Source organism: Triturus cristatus, chromosome 1_1 (genome assembly GCF_964204655.1).
Source record: "Triturus cristatus chromosome 1_1, aTriCri1.1, whole genome shotgun sequence".
Taxonomy (NCBI): domain Eukaryota; kingdom Metazoa; phylum Chordata; class Amphibia; order Caudata; family Salamandridae; genus Triturus; species Triturus cristatus.
Window position 1 is genome coordinate 853,343,140 of NC_140579.1, and position 25,809 is coordinate 853,368,948.

At 48.4% G+C, this 25,809-nt stretch overlaps 1 protein-coding gene across 9 annotated transcripts in view; it reads left to right on the plus strand.

Moving 5' to 3' along the window:
* The window catches only part of FOXP4 (forkhead box P4), a 973,797-nt gene that overhangs the window by 857,284 nt on the left and 90,704 nt on the right, over window positions 1-25,809 (plus strand). For all 9 annotated transcript variants that reach the window (XM_085650498.1, XM_085650470.1, XM_085650461.1 and 6 more), the window contains one exon: window positions 13,009-13,110. In XM_085650498.1, coding sequence (XP_085506624.1) covers window positions 13,009-13,110 — 102 coding nt within the window. The remainder of the gene's footprint in view (window positions 1-13,008; window positions 13,111-25,809) is intronic.

Below are 25,809 nucleotides of genomic sequence, written 5' to 3' on the forward strand. Positions count from 1 at the left end.
GGCTGTTATTAGTCTATTTAGGGACTACTTTTTCTCAGCGCGGCTCCCATTTTATGGCCGCCGTTTGCTTATACTTGCTTATGGAGGTTTTGCCCTCCCCTAGTCCCCGTCAAGCTCCTTCGTTCGCTACGACTGGCACGCTCGGGGCTCCCATTTCACTGCCGCCGTTTATTTATACTTGTTTTTGTATTTTTGCTGCCTTCCTGCTGCTGCGTCACAGACAAGGATGCACGCTTCCCACTTTATGACTTGGGGACTCTTGCTGACGGCGCTGCTGTGTTTGGAATCAGAGGGAAAGTCACTGCCCCAGTCCCAGCGAAGGGGAATCCCGTGTGCTGAGTGTGATTGTGTGCACATGCTCGTCTCATGTAACGCTGGGCTATGGTGAATCGGAGTGGTAACGGGAAACCTCACCTGAGTTCAAATCACGACGTCCCCGCTCGACCACAATAGTGTGATCTTGGGCGAGGCAGAACAATTGAAAAGTTTGAATTGATTTTGGGGGGGTTTATAGTGATCCGTGGCAGACGCTCTTGACCTAATGGCGGAGCCAAGTCACGAGCTGTCTATTTACCGCACAGATGGTCTGCTGCGCTCGGGACTCTGGTTTGCCATTATTTCAGTTTAGGACTTGGAATCCAGTCGGTGCTTTGAATTGCATATGGCTTCAGCTGGAAGCCTTTACTTTGAATAGCCAGATCGGATTCCAGCTATTCACTGTTGTGATTTCATCTAGTAGAAGCGCTTCCTTTCCCTTTGTTCTGCCCCCTCGCCCGGGTCGTAAGGGACCTGGGCGCCATGAACGGTACTTAAAAAACAATTTTCCTGCTTCACTAGCAATGCTGTGCCTACACCAGCCTTCTTATTCCCTCTCATCACAGCACTCAGCATGCCAGTGTAGAGAGGGGAAATTAACTTTCAGTGGCAAGTGGCTCTCAGAGAACGATGCTGACTACTCCATTCCAAGGCTGCAAGGGAAAAAGTGTGGTTCATGTACTAAAATTAATAAACATTTGTCAGCAAATGTACCATTGGACTAGGGCACGTGAAGTCTTAATAAGAAAAAAAATTACTTCTCTCATAAAACACGTGCGTTGCCAGGCCGTGCTCCGAAATAGAACAGAGTGGGTTCCTAAAGGTACTGTGTTAAAATGCAGACTCTTATGCGGGTAATTTTGAAAACAACATTTCGTTTAGTCATATAATGAAATAAAAAATAACTTTAGCAGCTCCCTCATGAAATACACACCCTTCCATCAAAATGAACATATGTGTCGCTCCTGAAAACAGAGAGCAACATTAAAATCAGCTTCAATAAAAGCAAGGTTAGCAAGCACTAAGGGAAGGGTGGCTACAGGAGGCCTTCCCACTCACCCATTCTGTGTCTTTCAGGCTCATTTTCCATTGGGAACACGGGAAGAAAGAAGATGTGTTTAATGAAATGCTTTTTCTGGCTTCTCCTGGCCACGCGCTTTGTGTAGGGTGTGTCTCACTGACAGCTGACAAAAATCCACTTTAAAGTTTGAGTATACCCCTTCTTCACACCACCTTCATAATAATTTAGCATTTGCAGCAGCAACTTCCCAGGCACGAACAAAAAAAAAGAAAGCTTGCAAACATGTATTTTTAAAAACGCAGTGTTTTTTTTTAAATTGAACTTTGTATACTACTCGTGCAGGGCCAATTTTCACAGCAAACAACAAACAATGGGCAGACGCCTTTTATTGTAAATAAGGGAGCCCTTGCAGCACTCTTGGCGTCTTGTGGTGATGCACCTCTAGGCGCATAGCTAGACCCAGCCAGGGCTAGAAAGAGTGACACTGCGCGGCAGGTGCTGAACCCATTCAGCTATCTTGTTTGTGCACCCTGGTTAGCGTTGCAGTAGGACCCTGTACAAAGGTGACACCCACGAGAGGTTTGTCTCAGGTCAGACACTGGCCACATTATGAACAAAGAAGCAGAGCCGTCCCTCGGTTCTACTGAGGGTCGTAGCAAACCCTTTACTAGAGGTGACATGCAGACATCTCTCTGTGTATCTTAACCTGCACACATTTCTGTACCCCACCTGCACCTGAGCACCTTTCTGAACCCCTTCTGTGTGTGCCACAAACACCTGCGTGTTAATTTGGTATTACAAAGCAGTTTCAAGTGACACCGAGGTGATAGGTTGGTGCTATGTAGAAAACCATCACACATTATGTTTTCGAAAGGATCTGCATGCTTCCTTTTTAGTTTCCTTGTTATTGTATGCAAAAAGGACGATGTAACAGTTCAAATAATAGTAACACAGTTGCAGTGACACTCATTGAGTTTTACTGCATTTTTGTCTGACTCAACAAGCGTTCGCAAAGGCAGTATACCTCGCCTTTGAGACTGTTGGTTCTGCCATTGATTTTCTTTTCCTTTTATTTTAACGAGTAGCGTTTGAGATGCACAGTGAGCAATCTGCATTTTATTGTGTCTGCTGGGTAGAGTATCGAGTTTTTAGGGGAAGTGAATGATCTAAACAAGCCAGTACGTGCAAGGCCCTGGCGGTCTGCAACTATCAGCGGCTGAACACAGTCATGGTCGTACATTAAACAGAGGGAGCGGTTTCCACTCACTGGAGATCTGTGGCACATTATCCTGCTGAGACTTCAATACCAAATACATCACCAGTGCGCACCTGCACACAGATGAGACTTTTTATCTGAAGGAAATGACGTGTTACTGGCATGGGCCGTCTTGGTGAGGTACTGTTTCTGTGATACTGGGCTGAGTGACCATTGATGTTCGGGGGTGACAGGGTGTGGAGGCATGTTTATTGAAAGTCAGCAGGGGTGCCTTTCTGACCTCTTCGGCACAGACATGACCTCATAGCTTCAGTATCCTGAAATAAAATAGGTTACTTTCCATAGTAGTCATAGGTGGAAGCAGGGCTTTAAGTGTGCGGGGTCCTACAGGTGCTCAGCACCAGCAGCTCTAAAAAGCAGTTGCTGAGACGGGTTCCCCAGAATACACCCCACTGTGTTAGTGCTGTAACAGAGGTAGACTAATCTGAAAGAAACACGTTAGTTAGATTCCTCACCTTAGAATATCCCCAGGCGTCAGACTGGATCCGGAAGATTTTTCGTCAGCAATACCCCTTGCGCGTCGCTAGGCGTCGTCTGCGGCTCCGCGTCCGTCGTCGGCGTCGTGCGCTGGAATGACGTCGTCGGAGTACTTAGACGCCGCCCTCGCGCGCTGACGTCAGTTCTTCTTTTTTCCGCGCCAGTAAGCACAGATCCGGGAGAGCTACCCCTTTAGTCACTTTTTGACTAACTTTTTTCGATCCTTTTTGATCTTGTCTCGACTCCGGTGCCGGTAGGATGCCTGGTTTTAAAGCCTGTGCTGACTGTAGCCGCTTGATGTCGGTTACGGACCATCACCGCCGGTGTCTTTACTGCTTGGGCCTCGACCACGACGCGGAGTCGTGTTCGGACTGCAAGGCCCTGACCTCGAAGGCTAGACGGGAGCGGTCCCGTAAGCTTCTCGAGATTCGCCACTCGGCTCCGCGCCCCTCTCGATCCCGGTCCAGGAGGAGGTCCAAGGAGCCGCAGCCGACGTCATCATCGGTCGTCGGGATCCAAGTCTTCGGGTAAGTCGAAGCACTCCAAGAAGTCCAAGAGGTGACACCGCTCTTCGGACTCCCCTCGCCGGTCACGCGACTCGGCCGAGGGTCAGGGTGGTTCCACCCCCGCGGCTCCGGCGGAGCCGCAGGCGCCGCGCAAGTCCCCATCCCCACCGGTCCCTGGGACTGACGCGACGCCGGCGGAAGTCAGTGCCTTCCTCTCGGCCATGAAGAGCCTGGCTCCGCCGTCGACGCCCGCTGGCTCGCCTTCGGGCCCCGCGGACCCAACTGGACTGCCTTGCCTGCCGGCGGCTCCGGCCCCGGCGCCGTTGACGGCGCCGGCCTCGACGCCGCAAGCGCCCGAGGGACCCGTACCCGAGTCCCCGCCGACGCCGGTCGACCTCATCACGCCTCCTCCGCCGGCGTCGACACCGGTACCACCTCTGACGCCGACTCCGCTCGACGTCGAGCCCCAGTTCAGCCCCGCTCCGGGCCCGGCGCCGATACGGCGTCGATGGACGCCGCGTTCGGCGCCGCTGGAGACACATTATGTCTATCGCCCGGCTCCGCTCCTTTCTCCTGTATACCAGGAATCGGATGATGGGGACAACTGGGAGGGATCCGAGGATCCTATGGCCGTTCAGGCTCAAATGTCACAGGACTGGGCAGATGAACTGGGGGAGGCCAGTGGCCTGGATACCTCTCCGGACACTGGATTCGTCTCTCCTCCGACTGTGGCTTCGGAGGAGGGCGCTGCTTTCTCTGTGGTGCTGCGCAAGGCGGCCGCAGCCCTTGGGCTCGAGCTGCCTGCCGTGGCTGTGAGGACTAACGTCCTTACTGAGGTGCTTCAGTCTGCAGCAAGCTCCACTGAGCCTCTGCTGCAATTCAATGAGGCCCTCATTGACGTTCTGCAGGGCACCTGGTCCAAGCCCTCCACAGTTTCCCCTGTGGACAGGAACGTCGCCAGGCGCCACCGCCCTGCTCCGGGCGACCCCAGTTTTCTGTCCCAACACCCTACCCCCGAGAGCCTGGTTATCCAGGCCTCTACCTCCCAATCCTCCTTCCCGACCGCCCCGCCGGACCGGGATTCCAAGAGACTGGAACAGTTTGGCAAGAAGCTGTTCTCCTCCCTTAGTTTGGGCCTGCGGTCTTTGAACACCGCCTGTCTCTTGGACCGTTATTCCCACTCCCTGTGGGATGCGGTGGAGGACGTGCTGCCCCTGTGTCCGGAGGAGGTCCGGACACGACTTACCCAGGCTCTGGCCGATGGGAGGGATGCAGCGCGACACGCTATCCGATGTGGGCTTGACACTACGGACTCGCTGGGTAGGGCGATTTCTACCACAGTGGCGCTTAGACGTCACGCCTGGCTGCGGTCCACGTCATTTTCGGGCGATGTCCAGAGCACTCTCATGGACATGCCCTTTGATGGCACTCACCTTTTTGGCGAGAAAGCGGACAGTGCGCTGAGAATCGCTTTAAGGACTCCCGGGCTACGGCCAAGTCCTTGGGCCTCTCGGCCCCGCGGTCGCAAACTTCCGCCTTTCGCCCCTTTCGTGGCCAAGGAAGGGGTGCCTCCTCACGTGCGCCTAGCCACCAGCCGCAGAACCAACCTGCGCGCGGTCGCGGACGTGGTATCCGCCGAGGCGGTTCTGGAGGACGACGAGGTCAGCCTACATCCACCCCGGCAGCATCCGCCTCAAAGCCTTCCTAGTCCGAGCTTTCAGGCCCATTTCACGCCAGTGGGCGGCAGAGTTCACCATCACCTGCTCCACTGGCGGTCCATCACATCGGACAGGTGGGTGCTGCAAATCGTCCGAAGGGGCTACTCCCTCCCCTTCGAGACGACCCCTCCAGCCATGCCACCGCAGCACCACCGTATCTCGGGGGATCATTTGAATCTTCTCCACGAGGAAGTTTCGACCCTCTTGGCCAAGGGGGCCGTCGAGCGCGTTCCGAGCCCAGAAGTAGGTCGTGGTTGTTATTCCCACTACTTCCTGGTTCCCAAGAAGGGAAAAGGGGGCCTACGCCCTATCTTGGACCTCCGGAACGTCAATGCCTTCCTCTGGAAGGAAAGGTTCAAGATGTTAACTTTGGCTCAGGTTCTAGCTGCCCTAGACCCCGGAGACTGGATGGTAGCGTTGGACTTGCAGGACGCATATTTCCACATCCCCGTCCTGCCAGCCCACCGGCGTTACCTGCGGTTCACGGTGGGCCAAGAGCACTTTCAGTTTACCGTGCTCCCCTTCGGCCTCACCAGTGCCCCTCGGGTGTTCACGAAAGTGATGGCGGTGGTCGCAGCTCATCTGCGCAGATCAGGGGTTCCAGTCTTCCCCTATCTCGACGACTGGTTGTTGAAGGCGGGCTCGCCCCAGGCAGTCGTCTCCCACCTCCAGACTACGGCGGATCTCCTGCATTTGCTGGGGTTTTCCATCAACGTGCCGAAGTCACACCTGAGTCCCTCTCAGAAGCTCCTCTTCATCGGAGCGGTTCTCGATTCGGCGCAGTTCCGGGTCCATCCACCGGAACAGCGGGTCCGGGATATACAGGCCCTGATTCCCATCTTTCGGCCTCTATCCTGGGTTTCGGTCAGGCTAGTGTTGCGGCTTCTGGGGCTGATGGCCTCCTGCATCCTACTAGTGCATCACTCCAGGCGGCGCATGCGGGCTCTGCAGTGGGACCTGAAGTTTCAGTGGGCCCAGCATCACGGCAACCTGTCCGACCATGTCTTGATCTCGGAGGGCACTGCACAGCAGTTGCAGTGGTGGCTCACGGACCGCGATTGGGTCAAGGGCAAGAGCCTCTCCCTTCCCCAACCGGAGCATGTTGTAGTGACGGATGCGTCCCTCCTGGGATGGGGTGGCCATATGGGAGAGGCGGAGATCAGAGGCCTCTGGTCTCCGGCGGAGTCTCGTCTCCACATCAACCTGTTGGAGTTGAGAGCGATCCGACTTGCACTGAAAGCCTTCCTTCCCTCTGTCAGGGGAAGTGTCGTGCAGGTGTTCATGGACAACACCACCTCCATGTGGTATTGCAACAAACAGGGCGGGGTGGGGTCGTGGACCCTTTGTCAGGAGGCTCTGCGCCTCTGGACGTGGCTGGAACACCAGGGCGTCACCCTAGTGGTTCAACATCTGGCAGGCTCTCTGAACGCCAGAGCAGACGAACTCAGCCGCCGGTGCATGATGGATCACGAATGGCGTCTGAACTCCGAAGTGGCGCAAGGTCTCTTTCAGCAGTGGGGAGAGCCTTGGTTAGATCTATTCGCCACCGAAGAGAACGCGCAATGTCAGCAGTGCTGCGCGTTGGAATTTCCAAGGCGGCACTCGCTCGGCGACGCTTTTCGTCACAAGTGGAGTTGCGGTCTGTTGTACGCCTTTCTGCCTATACCACTTCTGCCCAGAGTGCTGAAGAAGATCAGGCATGACCGGGCCCAAGTCATCTTGGAAGCTCCGGATTGGGCACGAAGGTACTGGTATCCCGAGCTACTCAGTATGTTGACCGATCCTCCGATACGTCTGCCCCTTCGGGAGGATCTTCTGTCGCAACAGCAGGGGACGGTCCTCCACCCGAACCTGTCCAGCCTCCACCTCCATGCGTGGAGATTGAGCGGCGGCAGTTGATGCCATTTGACTTGCCTCCTGAAGTCTGTGATATCATTCTGGCAGCCAGGCGTCCCTCCACAAAGACGGTATACGCCTGCCGGTGGAACAAATTTGTGGCATGGTGCACAGCAAAGGCTGTGGATCCCCTTTCCGCCCCTCTTTCTGAGGTTCTACTGTTTCTTCTTTCTTTGGCCCGGCAGGGCTCTGCCCTGGGCACCCTGAAAGGTTATCTTGCTGCCATCTCTGCCTTCTTGCGGCTTCCTGATCAGCCTTCTCTTTTCAAGTCCCCTGTAGTTACACGCTTTCTAAAAGGCATTACTCACACGTTCCCTCCTGTCCCTTTTGTAATGCCTCAGTGGGACTTGAATCTTGTTCTCACATTTCTAATGTGTGCTCCCTTTGAGCCTCTTCATAATTGTCCTCTTCGTCTGCTGACGCTTAAGACTGCTTTTCTGGTAGCCATCACCTCGGCTAGACGGGTGAGTGAGCTCCAGGCTTTATCTTCAAAGCCCCCTTTTCTCTCTGTTCATCCGGACAAGGTTGTCCTTCGGCCTCGTCCCTCCTTTCTTCCGAAAGTGGTGACTCCATTTCATCTTGGGCAGTCTGTCACCTTGCCCACCTTCTTTCCGCCTCCGCATCCTTCCAAAGAGGAAGAGAGGCTCCACCGTCTGGACCCAAAACGTGCGCTCTCCTTTTATTTGGACCGCACAAAGCAGTTCCGGGTGGACGACCAACTTTTCGTTGGATACGTGGGTGCTAAGAAGGGGAAAGCTGTGCACAAACGGACCATCTCTCGGTGGGTCGTTTTGTGCATCAAAATTTGTTACTCCTTGGCAAAAAAGGACCCTCCTGTTGGGCTGCGCGCCCATTCTACTCGGGCCACAGCGGCTACTACTGCTTTGGGACGGGGTGTCCCTTTGCAGGACATCTGTCAGGCGGCAACGTGGGCTTCGCTACACACGTTTGCCAGGCATTATTGCCTTGACAGCCAAGTCCGGAGGGATGGCTTCTTTGGCCGTTCTGTCCTCCAGGACTTTCTGGTGTGATCTTGGTTCGCAGACCCACCACCGGGGATGGTATTGCTTGGGTATCTATTCTAAGGTGAGGAATCTAACTAACGTGTTTCTTTCAGATGAACAAGTTACTTACCTTCGGTAACGATGTCTCTGTAAGAAACATTAGTTAGTTAGATTCCTCACCGACCCACCCATCCTCCCCGTTCTGCGAACTGACATCTAGGGTTAAGGTTATCCTTTTCAGGCCCCTAGATTTTATTTTTGGCACCAGTGTCAGTCTTTGCATGGCTCTGCGTTCCTGGCGCGGAAAGCTATGTACAAGAACTGACGTCAGCGCGCGAGGGCGGCGTCTAAGTACTCCGACGACGTCATTCCGGCACACGACGCCGACGACGGACGCGGAGCCGCAGACGACGCCTAGCGACGCGCAAGGGGTATTGCTGACGAAAAATCTTCCGGATCCAGTCTGACGCCTGGGGATATTCTAAGGTGAGGAATCTAACTAACTAATGTTTCTTACAGATACATCGTTACCGAAGGTAAGTAACTTGTTCATTCTGCTGAGGGCATTTGAGATCCTCAATGGCTGTGACGAAAGCGTTCTAAAGGTATTCAAATTGCAAGGGGGCCCCGTGGTCCACCTGACAGACGCTTCTATTTCTGGTTACCCTGAAACGTTTCCTCCTACCTACCACTAGGGTGAACTACTCAATAGGTGGCACACTACCATAAACCTTTACCATGGTGAGAGTGAAGGAACATTATGTGGAAAATGGAACTGGGGCATCTAAGTAGACTACAGTTCCATCTAGAGAGAGTCCTGCCTACATTATGTGCAACCAATAGGATAGGGGCACGGACAGGTTTATTACAGACATGTCAATTGAGTCAAGTGCTTCCCGTTTAAAAGCATGTCAAATTAAAAATGTTGTGCATTTGTCCTAAAGCCAGCGATGAGAATGGCCTTGCATTATAATAAATTTGACCATTCCTTACCATCTTTCTGGAGGTCTACGCTCTGCATCAGCAAACTTGAAACTTGAAGCATCAGCTGGACTATTAGTTCTTCATAAAATTCGTAAATGCAGAGGTGTAGGTAGGTCTTTTTCCTAAGCAACGGCATGGCCATAAAACTCTTCCCTTTTTTGTTGAATCTTACTTCAGGTTACAAGTCTGTCACTCAATCTTTTTCTAAATTTCTTTTTGTTGATTAATAGACATGCTTTACTCTTTTTCTGTACTGTTTTTGGTGGGCTTTGTGGGATGGTAACCATGAAGGCATTAGTGTGCTTTGTAAAATATAAAAAATAAACAAGCATTTGCAATGCAAAGCTGGCAGCAAGTGCACCTCTTTCACTGCCAACCTTGCTTCTCGTAAGCAAGGACTACAAGTACAAAGTGTGTTTACGCACCGGCTGCTGGTTTTCAAAACACATAAATAAATGGCATTGTCATTTAGAATCCCAATAGCTCAAACTCTCACAAATGCGAGACCTATTGCATTGCAAATGCTTGTTTAAAAGTGCCATATGTCGCACATATATGCCCTTAGAGCATGTATGTGCGCAAAATGTGCACACATGCATATTTCAGGGGTGCAACAGGGTGTCCTTTTGGCACCCTTGAAACCTTGAAATTGCATTCTCAATTTGCGATTCTCTAATTGTTAATCGCAAATTGAGAATGTCATAATGGGAAGGTATTACTTATTTGCGAATCTCAATTTGCGATTCGCAAATAAGGAATATGTAGGATTCGCGCATGTTTTTGCAAATCCTACATACATTGCATTTGGCGATTCTCTATTTGCGATTCTCTAAAAATCGCATTTTGAGAATCGCAAAACTCTTTTTTGATACATATGGCCCCAGATCCTCACTTCCCGTATGGCAGGGAAAAACATTACAATCTAACAAAGGAGCCATTGGACATGCACAATACTTCGAGGAGGAGATACGACGCTGACCATAAACTTTACTATAGAAAACAACTTTCGGAGACAACGCCCAACACAAAACTTGATGGCAGGAGTGTGCATAGCATGTGAATCTGCAACACTATGCGCTATGCATAGATGCTTACAGGGTAAGTAACATACTATTTCATTGACAAGCACAACCGTTTCATCTTAGTAAATTAGATTATAAAAGTTCATTCAGAAGTATTTTTTTTAAGTGATAGTTTTCAAACATGAATTTAGAATCATTCATGCGTCATCCCACCCACACCACAATGCCATTAATGACCTAATAGGCGAGTATAATATGTACACCCTTTGGATGGTTTGGGGTGCTACTATACATGGACACCATTTTTATGTATTAAATCAAGCACAGCGCGCATCCTGAAATCATGTATTTCAATGTCCTAGTGTATGTGATAATGAAGACAAGCATTTGCAATGCAATAGGTCTCGCATTTACGTGAGTTTAAACTGTTGGCATTGTTAATGACAATGCCTTTTATTTATGTTTTAAAATCGAAAACAAAAATAAAAGGCATTGTTATTTGCAATGTCAATAGCTGAAACTTGCGTAAGTGCAAGACCTATTGCATTGCAAATGCTTGTAGCTCAGTGGGCTATGGCGCCTGTTGCAGAAATCCGCACTTAACCTCAAGGCCACACCTCTTGAAGTCATTTAAATGAGTTCCATTGTTAACGTCAGAAAACTCAGACCTCTCTCTTGCACCTGAAACGTACCACACTGCCAGGGTTGCCACCTTCCCACGGGAAACATACCAGTCAGGTGTTGTCGTGTTAAGAGTCTGTGAATGGCCCGGGCATGATACTAGTGTGAATTTAAACAAAATCGTATATATTCATTAATAGCATCACATTACTGTCTCTGTTTTCTTTAATTATTAGCCCGGGACCGTTAGCGGCTCCCTCGAATACATCAAAAAAAGTGCTTTCTACTCATGTTTGCTGTTTGAAGTATGGTCAGGCAATGGGGAAAATACCGGCTTTCGGTTATTTTGCTTATTTTTGTACCTTCCAAGGCGTTAAACTACCGTCGGTGCCAATAGAAAACCGGACGTGGGCAGCCCTACACGCTGCCTGCTTTGATCATGTGAGGGCGGCTTCATAGCCCGTGTCAGAACCTCTCCGTATGTCTTAGGCTGTCCTCGAAGCTATCACCGCTGTAATAAGTAATATCAAACCCTGGCTTTAATATGTGGGAAAAGGCCAGCATTGAGGTTTGGGTGGACAATTTATTACTGCGAGTGAAACGGCGGGCCCCCATATATAGAATCACAATTAACGGCTAAAACTTCGAAGATTAAAACAAGTAAACCGTGTGTATGTTTTTTAAATTTTTACTTTTGAGTTTGTTCGCGTTTCACTTTTCTAGTGATTTTTTATTTTTACAGATTATTATAGAATTCTTTTAATGTTCCTCTGGTCTATCTCGAACACGCGACATCAAGAGGTAAGGAGGGGGTGAGGGCAGGAAAGCGAGGGAGTGAGTGGAAGGGAACTGTTTAGGGTGGGAGAGCAATCGAGACGAGAGTGAGTAGGTTAATGAGAGCGGTGCGGGAGAGACAGAGAGAGGTGAAGAGACAGTGTGGGTGACAACGGAAGGGAGAAAGAGTAATAAGACAGAGAGGCAAAGAAAGGACCCAGGAGAGGAAGCGAGGATCACAGGAAAAAGAAAGATAATTATGGTGTGTGTGCGAGAGAGTTGAGTGAAAAATGCAGGAAGAGAGAGAGCGGAACACACAGATGTTGAGAGATTGAGGGGTGACAACGAAAGAGTGTGTAAGAGACAGAAAGAGGAAACGTGAGGATGATAGGAGAGTCTAGAGAAAGAGAATGGGAGAAAGAATCAAGGGGGTAAGAATCCAATGAGATAGAGAAAAAGAGAAGCGAATCAAGCAGAGAGGCGACTGAGGGAGAATGAGCGATAGACAGATGGAGAGAAGACAGTGAGGGGGAGGAGAGAGAGGAGGGAGAAGTGCGCAGAAAAAGAAAGGGAAACAAGCGGCCCCGAAAGTGATCGCGATCAAACATCAAAGCGGCCGTGAAAGTGAGGCGTGCGTGCCCGCGCACATGCACTGTAGCTCTAGGCTGGCCTGGTAGCACATTTTGGAGCCCTCTCAAAATGTCTCGCCAGACCAGCGCATGCGCTGATTCAGGCGAGACCTAAAAAAGGAGGGAAAGCGAAAAAAAACAGATTCCTAGGATCACACAATTTGGTCAAGTAGGGAAGCCGGGATTGATCCCAGGTTTTCTGGTTCCACTTTGTACAGTTCCGTTCAGCCACTTTATGTAAATGCTTTTCTTCCCATTTACCCACCTTACGTCCCCTCCTCAACGCCCCAGCTCCTCAAACAACTACCCTGCTGGCATCAGTGTGGCCCTTAGTCACACCACAGACCAAACTTTTTGGCCCCTGGAAAAATGTTTGCGAGTATCCATGTGCTAGATGATAGCATTATGTACAGTTTACAAATCTATAATTGTATTAAACTACAAACTACATTAATTGCATTTTTTCCTTGTGCATTATGTGTAAACTACTCATACATTGCAGGTACATGAGGCAGTTATTGGGTTTCTACATGCATTATGAGTAGGTGAAATTTCGTATGCGTTGGAGGTAAATAAATGCTTTCTTCAGCATTTTTGAGTAAATGGATTTTTAATCTGCTGTTGGTAACTGGGCTACCTAATGCATTTGAGTTCAATAGAATTCCTTATGTGTTGTGGGTGAATAACTGACATTTTGCGTTGTGAATAGCTAGATTTTGACAGTGGCTACCCCGTGATTTGGTTTCTCATCTTTAATCCACACAGGCCATTCTGGAAACATCGGACCGACAGCTAACCCTGAATGAGATCTACAACTGGTTCACGCGCATGTTTGCATATTTCCGGCGGAACACTGCAACCTGGAAGGTGAGTTGGTTCACCTTTATCTGCTGGTCTGACATCAGCATGGCTCCATAATCTGACAAACACCTTCGAGAGGATGTGACCTTACGGCTAGAGCAGTCGACCTCGAAGCTGGGGAACCAGGTACGAGTCTTGGCAGGGACACTCATCATCCTGTGATTACGGCCATTCACTTAATCTATCCCTACCTAACAAACAAGCATTTACAATGCAACGGTCTCGGCATTGTTAAAGTTAGAGCTATTGGCATTGCTCATGACAATGCCGTTTCTTTAAATGTTTTAAAAACAAAAACATAAACAAAAATAATGTCATAAGCAATGCCAATAGCTCTAACTTTACCAATGCCGAGACCATTGCATTGTAAATGCTTGTTCTCATCTTCCTCCTCTTGTCTCTCACCTTTGATTCACTCACTTCAGCAGCCTCCTCTGTATTCAACAACTTCTGCACTTCGCGGTCGACCTCCGCAGCGTCATTGGCTGCTAGTATCACTGACGTCACACTAAGAGAGGCGAGTGTTGAATAGCATGGGCACAAAGAAAACGGGGATACTAAGAAAACGAAGAACACGATATAGGGTGGCAAAGGGAAGAGAGTACGTTACATTCATTGTAACAGGAAAATACTGGTCATTTTTCAATGTAATCTCTTTTCGTCTCACTAGTGAAGTTCCGCTTGCACTGAGTGTATGCACAGTCCATACTGAGAGGACCCGACGTGGGAGACTGCAGTGAGTCAAGATCTCCCTGTCGCTCTACATACTGAGTGCCAGAGGAGGCTGGACGCACGCTTGCAAAATTAGGGACAGAAGTCTATACATAGCAGGCATTGTGTTGCAATACACACCTCAGATTTGTTTTTGTGTCTTGTAAATGTCCACAGGTGCTTTCTTTGTCTAGTGCACGCACAATCGCCGTAAATGTCTACAACGCGATTGTGAAAAAAGTCAACGTTGTGAAATGTTTATAGTTTGTTGATCGGCAGTTGTGCTGCACGTCTATGAACGACTATTTGATCTGTCAGTGGCGAGGAAACCTGGCGATTAGAGAAACCCGCGGTTCACCTTTGGTCGCAGGGCAAGATTCGAACCGTCGTGTGAACTTTGGTGTAAGAAAACAGCAGCACTCGATCCACCAGGCGTGGATAAGCCCCCTTACCGGGACACAAACGCAGAGGGGTTTTAATGCATGTGTACCGATCACAATGTGCTCTTTGTCTGCTACAGCCGACAACATCTTTCCGTTGCACAGAGCACCTGAAAGTGGATTTCAATGCCAACGCCTGCTGGATAGTAGGGTGTGGGGATTTGTAATTGCATTTATATAGCGCGAATATGACACGCCCCTCTTTCTACACACCCCACGTGCCTCTTGCTGGAGGAGGATGTAAACATCCCCGTGTTGGAAGCAGTATCCAGCAGCTCTGCAGTGGCGTCAACATTTTGTTGAGTGCTCCATAATGACTGAACTAATAGTGTACGACGCGCGGGCTCAACACGAGTCTATGGTTTACTATTGTAACTGATTGGAAACAACAACGCCTGCGTTACAGCTCCACTCCAAAGTCACAACATCCCAAAATTACTTTTTAAAATCTGAGTTACTTGTCAAAAACCTCCTGTAGCTCAAATTTATCAACTTCTACCTTCCACTTTGCACATTACCTTTCTGTCTACTCTTTTGTCGTTCTCCACCTCATCACTGTTTTCTCTTGCCCTCATCCTAACTCATAACCCTCATATTCCCTAATGACCTGTGAACTGCACGCCATACACGTCAAATGTAATGTGGTCAACGTTTATATGAGTATAATTTAATGAAAATTGCACAGTAAACTATATATTGTTGTACACTGGAGGAGGAGACCAGTAAACACAAGCCTGTGTTACGATTCATTGTAAATGTCACACTACTGTGTGCCCACTCTCAGAACTGCAGCCACTGACTGTACCAGACTGCCTTATAGGTCTGGTGACTTTACATCAGCCGGAAGCGTCCATTCTACTGCGGCCCTGCCTGGCTGCACACACTGCCCTTGTTTCACCTTTCCTATCTGTGAATCATCGAGCTTTTCTCAAAATAAATGTGCCCGTCTTCTTCTAATCTGTGACTCATAAAAAAATAGTCCTTATCAGATAGGAAGCCTCTAACCTCAAACAAAAGGGTGACCTTTAAAGCCAGACCTTCGACTTTCAGTGGACCTGTTCTCCGGCACTAATCTTTCCATCAAAATCTAGATATTTACAGAAATTGGTTCCTCATCTATAATCTTAGAAGATCAGTAATTGCCCCCATAAATTGTCAAATAATATCTATCGCCCAGCACTGCGTTAACATTGGCGTTCTGACAGGCTGGGACTAGCACACGTGACCCTACATACATGGCTGCAACAGGTACATTGACATACTGAGCTACCTCCGTATAGGGAGAAAATGTGTCAGAAACGTGAAGACCTCTGAATTAATCCCCCACAAAATATACCCCCAATAAGCATTCAGTGTTCTCATTCTGATCATCGTTCTGCTCCATAAGTGGGGGCTGGGCAGGTTTCGAAACTGCTTTGTTGTGACAGGCTGCCGGGTGCAGCATGGTCTCGTGTTGCTGTTTTCTCTCTGTATTTTGCCGCACATCAATCCGCAGCAGTTGCCTTCTTTCACAGTGAGTACCGGCTATGCAGCCTCCCAACTCGGGCTCCCTGCACACATGCTGTCAGTCACCAGTGGGGTATCGGGTGGGTGGTGGTGGGGCAGGGAGAGGTGTAGTGCTGTCGGGGTACGTTCTCCAAACACTAACACGGGTTTCTGTGACTCTGAATTAGCCTGTCTCCCTTCGGAAAGAAGACATGGCACCCAGCCTACTCACTCCTCGAGTGTTCGAGGGGACTCGGTTGGGCTAGGGAGGGGGGCTCCGCCTCGCACCAGAGGAAGGGGCACAAGGACACTTGTACCACGTGTCGTGAGTACATGATCGTATGATTAGCGCGGAAGGAGGGATGTGGCAGAACAGGGCAATGAAGAGTATCTGAGGCAATGGCAGGGGTGGGTGACTTTGATGCGGGGGAACCGGGTTCAAGCCAGCGCTCTGATACCTTTGGAGTGCCTGTACAAGAGTTTAAAATCACAGAGAGAGAGACACAACTGCCTTTCTCCGAGGCGAAGCAGAAATGCCTCGGAGAAAGTCAGCGGAGCTTTCGGATTCGGGGGCGTGTTCTCCTCCTGCCATTGGCTGGAGGAGATAATTAGATTTCTTGAAAAAAACACGCCCCCGAATCCGAAAAGGACGGGGCCTGTTCGGAGTGACGGACCTCTTCTCCAATGGCTGGCCAGCATTCAAGAGGCCAGCCAATGGAGAACAGGGGAGAAGAGGGGCGGGTTCAAGCCCCTCTTCTCCAAGTCATTAAATCTCCGACTTCCGGTTCTGCCTTCGGCAGACCGGCGGTCCTCGACCTAAAAAGGAACGTGCCCATCTGTAACGCACATGGTGCTCATGTTAAGCACTCTAAAACCTTCGGGTCAAGTTCGCACTATATAAATCTCCACGGATGGAGGGAGCGAACCGTTAACCCTTCTTATGGCGTGCTGTTATAGCTTCCTGGGCGCTTACTCCTATCGCTTTCCCAAGGGTTCTGTCTGACCAATGGGTGGGGGATCCCCTTTTTGGGCTGTTTATACACGCCATTGGTAATGCGTGAACCTAGCTAAAGGCACCAGAGCGACAGGGTGGAAGTGAAGAATACAGTTAAAAAAGTGATTTATTTTATTTATTTATTTGAGTTTGTGGAAATCTTTGCCTCCAATCTGATGGTCTCCTGGCTGCAGATGTTTCCTGGTGTCTCTAAAGGGAGGTCAGATGGGACCTGTGCCATAGCTTTGTCTGTCCTGCCGTCATGCCTCCCCGCCACCCCCATCTTCCAAGGGCCTCACTACCAAAGCTGTTGGAAGTTCCAGAAGGCAGTACAGAAATGAAAACAGACAGTGCACCTTGCCACACACATTAATTTGTCCACCATCTTTCACTGCAAAGCAACGTTTTACTTACAATGTTGAAATCTGACTTTGTATGTATGTGTTTAGAATTGTATATCTATGGAAATACTCATACACAGATTTATACACACATACGTACGACATAAGATTTAAATATTGCTTGTTGAAACCTGAGTTTGTATGTATACGAGTATATGTGTTTGTGATATATATACATATATATACATATTCATACACACACATACACACACATGTATTGATCTATAGTCAGTGCTTTAAATGGGCCGGTACTCACCGGTACTGAGTACCGGCACTTCTGAATTTTCTGGCCCTCAGTACCGGCACTTCTCATTAGCCAGGGAGAGTACCGGTACCCTAATAGAGCACTGCAGGCTCCCGTTGTTTATCTCCTCTAGAGCTGGTAAGCGCGCCAAGCCTCTTGCAAAGTCGCTGCTGGAGATTCCAGCAGCTTCCATGTGAATGGCCTGAGACTGCAGGGGTCTAAGAGGGCTTGCCGTGTGTCACGCTGTGATTAACAGCGCAGGGTCTAGACAGACCCTCCACTGTCAGTCAGGTGTTTATCTTTCCGAGATCGATAATTGGCTTAAGTGACTATAACCCACATTAATCACCACTCAAAGCGCGTAGACTTTATCAGTTCATTTCTGAGCACTATATGCTCAGCATACACAGAGGGACGCCTGTCTTACAGTCTGAGCTATTAGCAGCAAAACTCAGGCTGCAGAGCCAGTACTTTGCATTACTTTATCTGGAACTAAACATGTAATGAAAGCAGTTTCCTTTAAAATCCTGGCAATTGTTTAAAATGTATTTAAACAACTGTCTGGCGATCCATCGGGTGTGAGGGCAGCTGAACGCAGTAATCGTTAAGAAGGGCAGCAACCAGGGAGGGAGGTGAAAGTGTGGGAGATCATCAGAAGATTCTTGGAGCATATGATTTAAAGAAATATAAGGCGTGACAGGGAGGGGTGAGAGATGTAATGGTGTGATAAGTCATTTTTTAAACATACAGAACACCCGGCGCATAAGCCTCCGCCTGCTCCCCAATGCCTTTAGATCCACTTTGCAGCAGGTTTGTGGAATCAAAGTGCGCAGGCTTTCATAAAGAATTTAATAGGAGAAGCATGCCAGCTGCAGCCATGGAACATTTCTGTAAAGTCATAAATCTGGTGTGCTGTTATTCACATTCACACTATTGTGTGAATTTGTACAAAACACAGGTATGGAGGTAGCACATGGACTGCGGCAATGTAGAAAATCATGGGAGGTAAGGGGTTTAAAATTGTTTTGTTCCCACCGAGAATTTTTGCGAGTGTTTGCTTATGTCTGTGCGCTTTTCGACCTGTGTGTGTGCCTGTTTTTCTGTGAGAGAAAAGGGAGAGAATCAGGACACTAGGTAGATTTTTGAGGGAATGCGTAGAATGTGTGTGTGTGTGTGTGTGTGCGTGCGCACGCTTAAGTGTATATAGTGTTGTGCCAAACACCAACAAATAACAGTATGGCATTAAGAAGCAGCAAATATTACAAAACTAGGAACTGTTGACATGTCATCCTATTTGGGTTTCATTTTGTGTAATGAGTTAACCTGTTTCGTTTACATAAACACATTTCTCATGTGTTTTTCATAGTTGCTGCAGGGATATAGAAGTCATTATGTATCATTATATGTCGCCATAAGCCCCGCCCCTGGCCCGCCCACTCACCACGCCTCTAGCTCATATTAATGAGTACCTGCACTTATTTTTTTCCATTTAAAGCACTGTCTATAGTTACACACATGCTTAGCACACTCCTGCCATCTAGTGTTGGGATCGGGTGTCTGTAAGTTGTCTTTTCTCTAAGGAAGTTCTTGAGCCCAAAAAGATGCATTTGACTCCTCTAAATGTCTAAATGTACATGTACTCAGCACCGACTCCAAGTTAGATAGTTTTTTTTCTGCCATCTGGTTAGGACGTGCACTGAGTAGGCTTCATTTGTCAACCTGTTCCCTCTGCTTTTATCAGATCCTTTCAGTGTTCCTTCTTTATAACTTGTGCATAGCTGGTACAACCGCATCTGGCCTCGCTTCTGAGCCACGGTCAGGGGCCGAAGACTCTTGTTCATGTGGAGTCCTCTCAGAGAATGACCACAGGTTATGGAACGATCACGATTCCATTACTGTACTCTATGCTGCGCTAAGTACCCATAGAACAATCACCACTAGGTCTGCAATCTCTGCTTGTCGCCTGACCAGGACGATGTAAGCTGCCCAGCATTCATATCCAAGAAAATTCTTCGATATCGATGGAAGGATCTGTGGGCACATACCATGCAGTGAAAAGACATCTCTGGCGAAGAAGATGAAGCAGTCTACAGCACCCATGAAAAGCAGGTTTCAGTACCCAGACTCATCCTGGCACAAAGACTAGCAAGCTTGCAGCCCAACAGATCAGAGGACAAGCTAACTACCACATCTGGGAGGAGACCGCTATTCAATCTATGCTAAGCATGTCACCAATGCTATGAACAGAAAATGGTACTTGCCCTGTAAACATCTGTTCATAAGCAGTGCTTTAAATGGGCCGGTACTCACCGGTACTGAGTACCGGCACTTCCGAATTATCTTGGCGTCAGTACCGGCACTTCTCTTTAGCCAGAAAGAGTACCGGCACCCTAATCAGCGGCAGGAAGGCGCAGGATAGACATCTCCCCCAGCTCAGGGCAGTCACTGCTGAAGATTCCAGCAGCGCCCACTTGAAGGTACAAAGACTGCAGGGTGTTAAGAGGGCTTATATCACGCTGTGATTAACAGGACAGGGTCTAGACAGTCCCTGCACTGTTGATCAGATGCGCAAAGACAATTCGTCAAAGTGATTTCGCCGGCCCCTCTCCCCCCCAACTCTCCATTAGGTGAGTGAAATGGGCTGGGACTGCCAGACAGTCATCCAGTCCCATTTAGTGTATTGCACTAGGGCCTACTAAAGCACGTGGCTGCGAAATACAATACTCTACCTTCATCAAAGACGTTTTCCTTTTCATCTTTATGTTTAGCACAGGAGCTGCTTCCCTTTGTGTGCCCCGCAAACACTAATGGCTGCATTTACAAGATAACAGGGACTGACCAGGGTACTGGGACAATGGTTGTGAATTGATCCCTGCCCATAGGGCAATGCACAGCAGGGAATGTTGGAACACTCCAGGAATTAGCTCGCATGACAACTGTTGATGCATTTTGGTTGGGGGAAAGACGAGACGAACATAGAAGGACGAGGGAATGAGGAATGTAAGGTGAGTTGACAGGTGAAGTTAGGATTTGCCGCTTTTTCAGATAAAAATGCCAGACATTTTTTAGGGAGAGTGTTATATAGCGCAAACTTATTTGCTGAGTTCTGAAATCATTAATGGACTGAAGTGCGAGTGTTTGCTTATGTCTGTGTGCTTTCCTGCTTGAAAGAGGGAGAGTATCAGGACACGCTCAGGAGATATATTAAAGGGAATGTGTGGAATAATGTTGTGTACATGTCTGCTTGTCTCTTTCTGTGTGTGCGATCTTGAGAATATACAGTATTATGCCAAACAACAATAAATAACAGTAGGGCATTAAGAAACAGCAAATATTACAAAACGAGGAAATGTTAACATCTCCAGTTTGGCTTTCATTTTGTGTAATGAGTTAACCGGTTTCGTTTACATAAACGCATTTCTTGTGTTTTGATATGTGCTGCAACTGGTACAGAAGCCATTATGTATCATCATATCTTGCCCTTAGCCCCGCCCCTAGCTCCGCCCACTTGGCACACCTCGAGCTTATTTTAATGAGTACCTGCACTTATTTATTCCCATTTAAAGCACTGTTCATAGGATGTAGTGCGGTAGATTTCGCATGCGTGGTGGCACAAGATGATGCTTGCTTGTGTTAATGTCTCCAGAGGTAGTGAGGCGCATCCGATGTGCATTATTTATTAGCATTGGAAATGACCTCACCTTCGAACATGATTTCCGCCCCCATTTTACGGTATTGCTCAGGGAGATGTTTGAGGAGAGCCTCCATCTCCTCAAATTGTGCTCTTTGATATCTGGAAAGTGGAGCTACTGAGTTGGCAAATCGCAAGCAGTAGCAGCTCCTACTCCAACCCTCTTTCCTGCCACATTATTCTTTTACTCTTCTTGTCGGGAGGAGAGGCATCACCTGTGGCCTGGGTGGAGGCGCGTTTGCGAGTGGTATGTACCACAAAGGAGTCTGGTGAAACTTGCCCCTTGATGAATATGGGGTTCTTGGGGGGTGCTTTGACCTTTATTTCCACCCGAAGTGAGACCACTGTAGCTCGTTTCGGGCCTGTAAAGTTTGCTGGGGCAGATTTGATCATCCCTTTTAGCATTAGTATGAACTGGATGGACCTTTTTGACTTGAAGAGGATCTCGTACATAAAGTCTTCTTCCTGAACCTGCATATCTATCTATATGGCTAAAATGTTCAAACCAACTTGCTTCTTCCGTCTCCTTTCCTAATCTCTCTTTCAGCTGTTGGTGCTATAAAATTGGTCAATAAAGATAGAACCCCCATCCCCCACCGGCTTATAGACGATTCCTTGCCAAGGGCCAGTAACACTGGTCCAGTTTAAGGATTCCTTAGTTAGTAGTGCTAAATGGAAATTACCAACATCATGTAATAAATTAACCATGCCACAAGAAGGACAGCAGCATTCCTCATAATGGACTGTGTACCACACTTTTAGTTTTTATGTAGATCCGTCCTAATATTTGTGTTTTTTGTGGCATTTAACTGTATCCAAAGGTAGGACTGTGAGAAAAAAATATGCCCGGCCATCAAAATAAAAGTGGCCCCGTTAGCAAACATGATAGCTAATGGACTACATGTGTAAATCAGGCCAGTTTGCAACTTGTACGCTGTATGGGTGTTTTGAAAGGTATGGAAGACTGTATTCATTTGTTTGCTGCACGCAATGTTTGTGGTTATATCAGGGCAATCAGTTAAAACTGCTCACTTGCCCATAAAACAGGCCCAAAAACTCCTAAAAAAAACTGCCCCCACTCTGATCTGTTTAACCAGAGCGTCAGGCACTGCCTGATTGCCCTACAGGCCTGTCCGACCCTGACGTTATTCCCCCATGCTTTTACTGCTATCGCTTCGGCTTTCCCCCAGGACAGGTCCGGTCACCCTGCCCTTCTGCCCCATGGCATCATTGAGTTACGTCATATAATGGGGTACCTGTCAGAAAGGGGGCGTAGGTGGTTGGGTCTGCTAGATGCTCTGTCAACACCTCTTTGCTGACTGGTTAGTTTTTTTTGTTTTGTTTTTTTGTGGTCCTCATTTGACCTTATAAATTGCTGTTAATGTTTTAGCGTAACGAATTAGTCTCTCATTAAGGAACCAGGCTCGGAATGGAAAGAGCCCCCAGAGGCCATCGCTCTGAAATTGGGGTCATTCTCATTTGCATAGCAGGAGCCCGCGCGCCATAGTGCAGGGAAATGTATTCAAAGGCGGCGGCCGGTGTGATTACGCTCTTTGTAATTATAGCTCAGAGAAATTCCTCGCCATCCCCCAGCCTCCCTCCTGTATTAGCAAGCCAGTCGGAAAAATACACAGCATTTAATTAGAGGCAAATTAAAATTGGTAATGAAATCGGGGCAGCATCAAACCGCGGTGTGAAACGGCGGAATAATTGTGGCCCCCTCGGGCACGGCTGCCTGCCTGTTCTTTTCTCCAGTGTGCCACAGGGCACCAGGGGCGGCTCTAGGCTCATGGTGACCCTGTGCAGGGAGTTTAGGTAGGGGGGCCCGGAAGAGGGGGTCCAGGCGGGGCGGAGCTCAGGAAGGTGTTTTAATAAAACGTCCAGAAAAGGTGTTAGATAACCAGTACCTGCGGCTGCTCCTACCCTTCCGAATTCGTCTCAGAACGATAACATTTAGGAGGAGGAGGAAGTGGAGGAGGGCATTGTGACACACGACGTGAGGGACTGGCACAGACGGCTGCAGGGCCATGACAGGACCTGTGTCCTCTGGATACGCGGGCAGCGATGTAGTAAATAAGGCTTCATTTTCACCCAGGCACACCAGGAAAACTGCAAAAGAAATCAATTTCCGCAACCTCAGCACGTGACGCACTACTCATGTTTACCTACTGTTTACCAAAAACCTATCATGCTTCCCTTTCTTCCCTTTTTCACCTAAAATGTTTTTTTTCTTTGTATTTAAAAAATTGTAAGACTCACTGAGACACACCTTCCTACCACAGTTTGGCAATGTGTGACAGCTAGATGGCACCGCAAGTGTCGTAACGTTCCTAGTCCGACCACCAGAAAGAATGCAGACTGATGACACACGCCACGCCGCACCCGGGAAGCAGTTTGAGGAGGTTGAGTCTGCGCAGATCACTCTATCCTCAGCTTCCGATGTCTGCTAGCCGCAACGCCCGCCTTGGTGAGATTGAAACACCCCGGCGCCACTTACTGCCAAAGTCGGACGGTGTGTTGCTGGACGCTACACCCAGCCTGCAACTGCGCATCTTCACTGCCTGGGCTGTACTGACGGTCAGTGATCGCGTTCAGCAAGAAAGGTGTATGTACTGTGGGAGGTAAAAGCTTTAGTCTGCGCAGGCGGCAGTGGAGCAGCCGGCAAAGGATTTCTAACTTGGTCTTATTTGAGTGTTTAGTCAAGGTCATAATTCTGAGGAAGGAGGCAAGGCCATGCTTATAAACTACCCTTTCCAAGGGTGTGGTTTGTCCAGAGAACTCGAATAGAGGTTCTTATACCAAGATAAAGCAGAAATCTTTTCTGTGAAGCATTCACAAGAGGAAGATGAGTTGAAACACATTTTTTCCCTATTTTTCGTCCTGTTCATTGTACAATGTTTTCTTTATTTTTGCTTCATGCAGTTGAATTCCATTAGATTCTTTGGTCTGGCTCTTCTCTGTTCCATGTGCTTCGGAAAGTTTGGTTCCTGACTTATCTACTACAACAATATCTCCATCTTCACTCAAGGATTATCAAATTGCCACTTTATTGACCTTTGTGTTTTTTCATCTTAAATGGGACCCTCTTAAGGAGAGCATGTGATTACTTTAACATGTTATACTGTGCAAAGCTATATTGTGGATACTGGGAGGAGTCGCCTTATCCTCAAGAAATGAAGTGAGAAACTGGACAGACATTCACTGCGTCCAGTCTTTGACATAGGGCTGGAGAGATCCATATTTACTTCTTACCAGGAGAAATCTCTGCAAGAAAAAAAGAACTGATCCTATATGACAATCAGGCTGGACATCTTTGTTTCTAGATTTGTCCCCGATAGCTTAGCCCTAAGTGGAATTACTTGCACTGCACACCCTCAAATTCACATGCCCTGTAGCCACCTGCAACTTTGCTTTTGTGTTGGAACAAGAGCCGGCTATACGAAACAATACTCCAATCAGGTAGACTCCACAGACTCTCTCTAATCCGTGACCCCTTTGAACATCTGATACTGCCCAGCTCCGTTCTTGCAAAGAATGCTTGATATGCTTTAGAGTGTTAGGAACTATATTTTTTGAAAGTGGCACACCTTAAGAAGGCAAAAACCAAAGGAAATGAAGGACGGAGTGTTGAACATTGCAAGCACTCACCCCCAGTCAACTGATCTGGGTTTAATCCATCACCATTCTTTAGCCCACTCTGCCACCCCAGTTCAGACATGGCCATATGCAAATCAGTCTGACCCTGTGCCACATGGGAACAGTCCAGCCCGAACTGCCAAGCCATGTCTTCCCTGGACTGGAAACAAGCTTCCTAGGACCGGTTTCTTGCATTTCAGCCGTCTTCAGCCAGGCTTGCTTGAATCCAGTGGCAAAGTGAGCAAGGGACTCACGTCTGAGCATACCCTGCCAACTTATGGCGAACAAAGCAAAAACCAAAGGAAATGAAGGACGGAGTGTTGAACATTGCAAGCACTCACCCCCAGTCAACTGATCTGGGTTTAATCCATCACCATTCTTTAGCCCACTCTGCCACCCCAGTTCAGACATGGCCATATGCAAATCAGTCTGACCCTGTGCCACATGGGAACAGTCCAGCCCAAACTGCCAAGCCATGTCTTCCCTGGACCGGAAACAAGCTTCCTAGGACCGGTTTCTTGCATTTCAGCCGTCTTCAGCCAGGCTTGCCTGAATCCAGTGGCAAAGTGAGCAAGGGACTCACGTCTGAGCATACCCTGCCAACTTATGGCGAACAAAGCAAAAACCAAAGGAAATGAAGGACGGAGTGTTGAACATTGCAAGCACTCACCCCCAGTCAACTGATCTGGGTTTAATCCATCACCATTCTTTAGCCCACTCTGCCACCCCAGTTCAGACATGGCCATATGCAAATCAGTCTGACCCTGTGCCACATGGGAACAGTCCAGCCCGAACTGCCAAGCCATGTCTTCCCTGGACCGGAAACAAGCTTCCTAGGACCGGTTTCTTGCATTACCTTAAGAAGGGCCTTTGGCTTACCATCGGTACATACACCTATAACCTGCATAAGAACTAGCCCGCAAGTGCCAATTGCTTGAATTAGTCTGGACTTCAGATGAAGCAGTGTAGCAACAGTAGGAAAGCACACTTGATCGGGAAAGGGTTTCAGAAGCTGCAATATTACTGCAAAGCTGTAGCTAAGACGGATACTGCCATTTGTTGCATGCAACTCAAACGTGGTTTTAGCCCAGACCACAGAACTG